Source organism: Citrus clementina, unplaced genomic scaffold (genome assembly GCF_000493195.1).
Source record: "Citrus clementina cultivar Clemenules unplaced genomic scaffold, Citrus_clementina_v1.0 scaffold_7, whole genome shotgun sequence".
NCBI classification, from domain to species: domain Eukaryota; kingdom Viridiplantae; phylum Streptophyta; class Magnoliopsida; order Sapindales; family Rutaceae; genus Citrus; species Citrus x clementina.
Genome location: NW_006262075.1, coordinates 13,443,083 through 13,450,907, shown reverse-complemented (window position 1 = coordinate 13,450,907; position 7,825 = coordinate 13,443,083). Strand labels below are relative to the sequence as shown.

Sequence of the window (7,825 nt, the reverse complement as noted above, 5' to 3'; positions counted from 1 at the left end):
AGAAGGGATCTTATTGGATCTCATTTACAGATCAAGAGATGTGGGATAGACAGGAAAATTTATTTCAAATTTGAATCTTCATCATTCATTCCCTTTGTTTAATTTGGGCCATTAGATTTGATAACCATTTTTTGTCCATATCTAAGTTCTCAGCACGTGGTTTTGTTAGTAATCAAGTGCTATTACTTATGAACATTTCCGAGTTTGATTGTTGTTCGTTTTTTCTTGGTCTATCATGTAAATAAACTAATGGATATTGATTTTCAATATGGGGTTAACATAAAACCATATCGAATATTGATTTCTTGATCCATAATCAATACGAACCATGCCAACGCAAGTCTTTAATCCGAAACCAATGTAAAATATACATGTTTATCCACGGGCGGACGCCATGTAAGACTAAAGGGTGCCATGGCCCCCCCTGGGTTTTAAAATATTTTGAGATTTTTGAATAAAATATGAATAATTTACACACTGATCCCTGTACAATTAAGTTTGGCCCCCCTTAAATTTTCTCCTGAGATTCGCCCCTGTGTTTATCTCTATTGACGATACTTAATGGATATCTGGTGCAATATAAATAGCTATATTTTTTTGCCACTTATAGATATTTTTACTATTTCTGTCAAAATTATTATTAAAAGTTATATTTATTCACACTATCAACTTTTATTCATGGTCAATATTTTTTCTATAGCAACTATATTTTGAAAGTTACAAGCATCTTAATAACAAATTAATAGGCCTTAATTAGTTTTTGTAAGATTAATATAAAATTCGGAAACATGCGGGTAATTAAGAAAGACTATTTCCAACTTCTAGTCTAACGAGGCAAGAGATCGAGATGAAAGGAACTTCTCCACGCAAGCCCTTTAATTTTCTGATCCTAAATAATCTTAGTTCTTAGAAGATGCGTGCACCAGAGAAAGAAAGTGCATTCACGTCAACGCTATAATAAAATTATTTATTAATATGCACGCGATGCATGACCTTCACGTCAACAGTGTAATAAATAATTTGATTAATATGAAATACATGTAACACGAGTTCGATTGTTAGATTTAAACTTATAATTTACTGAGTGAACTGTTGATATGGTCAATGGTCTAAAGAAAGGAATCAAATTGTCCGATTGTTTTTATTTAAGCTACGTAGGATTGGACAAACTTCCGGATATTTTTAAAACTCTATAATGTTTGACATAATATCCCAAATATTATATCTTTTCAGAAGTTGGAGACATCCGTAGCATATGCGTTTCAAAATTATTCAAAAAGTCCTAAAACATAATTCTATTTTTCTCCACCAGAATATAGAAAGTGAAATACAAAACTATGCTTACGTAATTCAAAAGAATAATAATATTCAGATTAAAAAAATTGACAAAACACTGACAGAAATTAATTTAGACCAAATCCATTTCAATCAGTTAAAAAATTAACACGGTAAAACGAGCCCCTTAATTTTGATTATGTCAGCCTTCCTTCTCTTCAGCATTTAAAATTTATAAGATATCCGAAATGGATACAAGAGGAAATCTCCTTGCACGCTCTTATTCCAATTGTATCAAGACCGGCCATTAAGACATACGATTGATGTTTTCAACGTTTTTCTTTGTCTGGCAAAGGCTAATTAAATAATGTGTCATGCGCAGTATTCTTCAGAGTTTCTTTCCAATTCCATAACTTCTGTGAATATTTTATTTTAATTTTGTTAGAATCTACAATTCGGATAACTCTTGTCGTATAAAATCACTTACCAGCCAAATACTTTATCTAACGGAAAGCGTGCCATGTATATATATGTCAGCTATTGAAGGCGGCTATTCTCCATTTCTACGTGCCCAATACATATTCTGAGTTTTTTTTTTTTTATGGTTTCTTATCTAAAAGTTGCGTAGCTTGTAGAAGTTCTGCAGTTTAACGTTCTCAAATTCTCTCCTAGTGTTGTGGAAAGTGATCGATAGAGACATAATGGTTTTCATTATCATCATCATCATCATTATCATCATCATCATTGTTGCCATTATTAATTTTTCACATGTTTAATTAACATTTAGTATTAGAGGCTTTGCGCATAAATTATATTTTCCGTTAGGACACTTTTACCTAATAACTTGGCAAATAATTAAGGCAGTGGACTTTTCAATTTTCCTTTACGAGTTTCACTACTCTTTTAATTATACTTTCTATCCTTTTCAGTAATTTAAGACTTGTCCGGGGATGTCAAATGTGCAGCTCCGGGTCTTTTATTTGATCAACAATAAACTGAAAAGTATGGTCACCATAAAGTTGTTTCTGAGCTCTTTTCGCCGCATTGACCTCATATCTCTGGATCTCATAGAGCTCAGAACACCAGTAATGATATGTAGACATCAAAGTTTTAGGCATATTGAATATGCAGACACGAAAATCTGTAGCATTTCGAAGCTCTTGTTTGAGGGAATGGCAGATGTTGATGATCCACGGACGCCCATCGAAGTTGTATTTGGATTACAGTACAGAACTTGCATGTCGGATTAATTAGAGAAAAGAAGAAGACAAGTTTTATTTTCCTTCAAGAGAATTAAATGAAATGTGTGGCTTTTATTTTTTTTTTTTTATATTATTAACTTATGCAATTATTGAATTTCGAACTTAGGATTTGAGACCTAATAATAGTATTCCTTATCACTGAATCAGACCCTGACTTCAAATGTGGCTTTTCAAATGGTTTGAGAAGAGTAGCATTGATAGCATTGATATGTAAAGACATGTTTTCTTGCACAAATTTGGACCCATGATTATTTGAAATGCACTAAATTTTTTAAAATTCTGTATCTCACGACATTTATTAACAATAAGCCATTTAAATTTAGTTAGTTATTCATTTTCATCTCATAACTATTGATCGTTGTTGTGTATATTATTCAGCACAAAATTATATCAGCATAAATTGTGAATATGGTAGTGCTAATCATTATAATACTCTATCCATCGATGCGATATTCATAAGTGGAGTGTATTGTACATTATCTTTTAAATCAGTAGGATATTCTTAATATAGTGTATGTCACATCGGTTAAAGGTATTCTTCGGAATAAGTAACAATACTCTAAAAATTATGAAACTCATGTAAAATGAGTTTGTGTTGTTCTAGCAAGATGACTCAGTCATCGCTGTCAATATTGCTGTCAAGATGACTTAGTAGTCATTCCGACCAAACGAAAAGGTAGTCATTATAATTCAAAAAGTTTGGTAATTGGGTGGAATAGAGGGAGGAATATAATAGATTGGAATCCTCATTCCATAGAGGAATAGAGGGAGAATTGCCATCAAATCCCCGTTCCCTCAATTCGGGGAATCTCCTAATTCCTCACCAAAGGGTGGGGAATTAGGTGTTGAGGAATTGGGATCCCCTTTATAATCCTCCATTTCCATGGTTACGCTTTGCATATAAATATTATCTAATAAAATATATGTCATAATAGATTTTTTTTTTTAATCAAACTAGCTGTTGTTCTGTTACACCTTGGTTATGTGTTCTGAATTAGAAAGGAAAAATCAAATCAATTGTGGATCAAAAGTTATAAGACCTCAATTTGAAAAGGTCTTTAAAAAAAATATTTACATAATAATAAATCAATTAATCTGACTCGAAGCCATCAAAAGCATATGCGAATTTGAAGCTCAATTCCTGGAGTGGGACCTACCTTGGTATACGAGCAAGAAAAAACTACTCTCATAATGTATACGAGCATACTCAATTACACTATTTCAAGAATGCAATGAGGAGTTGCCCACCTTCAATTCAAAATAAGGATTTTCAAACAAGAAAAGTTTTTGGAGCTTCTGAACCACTTTTCTTTTTCCATTCACTCCTTACGGTATATATACTTCAATCAATCATAATAATATGCACACACATATGGTAAGTAATGAATGAATAAGTTGAACAGTCTTTAAATATAATATTAGGTGAAAGATTTGCATAAATATTAGGGCAGCAAAACCAGTAATTATACATTTCTATTCATCTTTCTTGAAGAACTAAGTTAAAATTACTTAATCCCCAATTTTAAAATATGATTGGCATAACTGCAGAAAATGACAAATCTCTATGAAATATCGAAAAGATGAGCATACATAGTGCATTAGGTTATATATTTGAATTGAATATTGATCCGATCAAACGTTTAGTAAATTTTTAAAGAATATTGTTAATGAATTCCAGGGAAGTTAAGATATTTTTTTAAAAAAATAACAAACCTCCACAAACCTAAAGACAAAAAAAGATTGCATGCATTTGCTTCTTCATCTTTTGACAGAAACTATAGCTTTTGACAAAAGAAACGAAAAAGAAGTAAACCGAGCGAAGAACACAATGTTCTTTATCAAACCAAAACGAGCTTCTTTTCTTCTTCATCTTCTGTCACCTCTACTGTTGATTTCTTCAACGTCCTTTTTTTCACTATCTCATGGAGCTTTTCAGTTTCACAACCCACCATCTCTACAACTTCAAGGTACATTAACATTTCTTTTCGAGTCATTCTGCAGTGCAGATGTTTGCATGCTTGTAAACTTGAAACAACATTAATTAATGTTAATAACTGACTTTAAATCCACATTTTGTATATTGCACATCCTGCACCGGAGTCTTAACAGTTAATGTTTTAATCCTGCGTAGGAATAATCGCTGGAAGTGAGTATGGTGACCTCCCATGGAGGGTGAGAAGGTCTTTTCTAGAAGAAAATGATGTTGAACTTCTGGAGAATAATTCTTCCTTGATATTGGCTGCAAACAGAACTCACAGGAAAGACCCTCTTGACCATTTTAAATATTACAAAGGAGGATGGAATATCAGTGAAAAGCATTATTTCTCTGTGAGTTTCGTCACTTCCTAATTTATATTTGTAAGGTTTTAGTTATGTGCTGTAATTGTTTTTTTTTTTTTTTAATATCCTCAGTGAAATTTTTTGTATAAGTTTTTCTCTATCGATAATCATCAAGCATCAAGGTTTACAGATTCATATTCGATAATTTTTTAGGCCGTTTAGGATATTTGAGGTGTTATGATCTTTAATTCACAACTATATTAGCTATCAAGTAAAATAGAATTGGGTGTCAAATATAATAAATGGGTGATATAACTTTACCAAAGCTTTATCTGTCAGTAAGTTGAAAAACATAGTTACAAATGGACCCCTCATTCATTGCTCATTTATGGGATTTTGAACATTTTATGGTGTACTTCTAGTTAGTTCTAAACTTTAGATTTTAGGAAATTTTTCATTCATTCTTCTGGATTGGTTTTGTTTTCTGATGCAGTCTGTTGGGTTCACTGCTGCTCCTCTGTTTCTCATTGCTGCCATTTGGTTTCTGGGATTTGGCCTATCCTTGCTGATCAAGTGTCTATATCATTGCTGCTGCCAGCGCCGCGGTTTAGGCTTCTTTCAAACAACTTATGCACTTTTTCTTATCCTTCTCATATTCTTCACCATTGCCGCAATGTAAATTCTCCCTTATCCTCGATGTGTGTTTCATGCTGATATTTGGTTAACTCATTGTAATTCTTTTTGTTAATGGTTTCAGTGTTGGAAGCATTGTTCTGTCTATTGGACAAGAAAAGTTCCACAATAGTACAAAAAACACATTGAAATATGTTGTGAATCAGGCTGATGCTACTGTCAATGAACTTAGGACTGTATCAAACTGTCTATCTGCAGCCAAGACAACCGGAGTGGATCAAATATTCCTGCCTCCTAGTGTCCAGCATAACATTGACAGGGTTGATAAGAAGATAAATGGTTCTGCTACCACACTTGAAAAGGAGACTCATGATAATTCAGATAAAATTCAAAAAGCTTTAGATGCTGTGTGAGTAAAAATTCCCACTTTACTAGCTTGTAAAGGTATTGTTTAGGGCTTACTGTTAGGACTTGTATTGATCACCAAATCTATTGATTCTCCTTGCAGAAGACTAGCACTAATCATTATCTCTGTTGTAATGCTCTTCCTCTCGGCTTTTATTGGCTTCTGTAAGTAATTTAATCCCCTCGGTACTTTCCAATTATCTAGCCGTCATTGCTTTCTCCTGTCACAGTGACAGTCATCTCTACCCTTTTCGCAGTAATGTCAATTTACAGAATGCAATTTCTTCGGTACATGTGAGTGGCTGCATTAACATTTCTTGCAGTGGTATCTTTTTCTTTTTCTTATCCATCTCTCCTTCATGTTACATGCTAACGAGTCGAAATTGAGTAATTGCAGATTAGTGATTTTGGGGTGGATCCTTGTCACTCTAACATTTATATTAGGTGGCATATTTCTTCTCATGCACAAGTACGTACCCCGCTTAACATAAATTATTTCACTTAAACAATCATTTTTCTTTTTTCTTCTTAAAGCTTTTGGATCTTGTTACAATGCTGCAGCGTTTGCAAATCTTTGAAAACCTCTCTTTCATTTTTCCAGTGCGATGGCAGATACCTGTGTTGCGATGGATCAATGGGTTCAAAACCCCACGGCTCATACAGCTTTGGATGATATTCTTCCCTGTGTGGATACTGCTACTGCCCAAGAAACATTGTCTCAAAGCAAAGATGTTACTTCAAAGTTAGTTGGTGTTGTTAATTTTTTCATCAGTAATGTGGCTAACAAGAACATACCACCCACAGTTGGACCGCCTAATTACTACAATCAATCCGGTCCGTTGGTTCCAATCCTCTGTAATCCATTCAACTCTGACAGGACCGACCGCAATTGTCCTGATGGTGAAGTGAACTTCAGCAATGCAGCCCAGGTAGCTAAGCTAAAGCAAGCACATAGCACATTTACATATTTGTGGCTTTTGAAATAAATGTTACTTGCGGAACAGGCAACCATAGAAAAGTACTAAAATATCATTGTTTTTTACACAGGAATGGGGGAAATACATCTGCGAAGTTTCAGAAAATGGTGTCTGCACAACCGTAGGCAGATTGACGCCGGCTTTCTATGACCAGATGGTGGCTATTGTCAATGTGAGTTACGCGTTATATCGACATGTTCCGCCCCTTGTTGAGGTAGCAGACTGCACATTTGTTCGAGTAACGTTCGGAGGCATCACTGAGCATTATTGTCCAGACTTGAGACTATATAGTAAATGGATAGTCATTGGATTGGTCATAGTTTCAGCTGCAGTTATGCTTTCTCTGATTTTCATCTTCTGGGTTTTTTATGCAAGAAAAAGGCGGCATGAGACAGACACCGGACAGTCAATGCACACGACATCTCCTCAGGATCCTTCAGGAAAAGAAAAATAAGCAGTGAATTTGAATTTAATTTCCTTTGTCTTGTTATCATGGTAGGATTCGGAAGTCCAAGATTTATTAAACATAAGTGAATTGCGAGTATGCATTATTAATTTAATTAAACAATATAAAATATTTTATCCGGAAAATTTGCACTACATGATAACCAAGAATAATAGTGTTTGTAAATTCAGCTTTACTCATTTTTAGTCCTTTTTTTTTTTTTTTTTTGGCTGAAACAAAGAACCTCAGCGAAAGCTAAGGTTTAAAAACACGAGGGAATGCAGTTCCGAATCCATCATTTCGAAGCCAGGTCTTGAAGCCCGGGGAGGGGTAGTAAAATAGTGAAGGCCAAGAGGGAGAGTAAGGGCATGACTAGCCATGAAATCTGCCGCGAAATTAGCTTCGCGATAAACAGGGTGGACAAACACCTGCCAATCACGGGAGAGAAGACCAAGAATATCATTGACAAGGGGCAAGGTAGCATTAAGGCTTTTCCTGTTTAGCAACTGAGGAATACAAAGGCTATCAATCTCCACCACCAACAATCT

General features: G+C 34.4%; 1 protein-coding gene across 1 annotated transcript; it reads left to right on the top strand.

Annotated features, from left to right (window-relative positions):
* The first annotated feature begins 2,279 nt into the window (after window positions 1–2,279).
* Window positions 2,280–7,286, top strand: LOC18035794. The gene is made up of 10 exons (XM_024181191.1): window positions 2,280–2,486; window positions 4,474–4,504; window positions 4,669–4,865; window positions 5,311–5,492; window positions 5,575–5,859; window positions 5,959–6,020; window positions 6,113–6,149; window positions 6,253–6,324; window positions 6,457–6,784; window positions 6,903–7,286. Exons 1-10 carry the CDS (start codon window positions 2,280–2,282, stop codon window positions 7,284–7,286), a joined length of 1,785 nt encoding a protein of 594 aa, XP_024036959.1.
* Window positions 7,287–7,825: the final 539 nt, after the last annotated feature.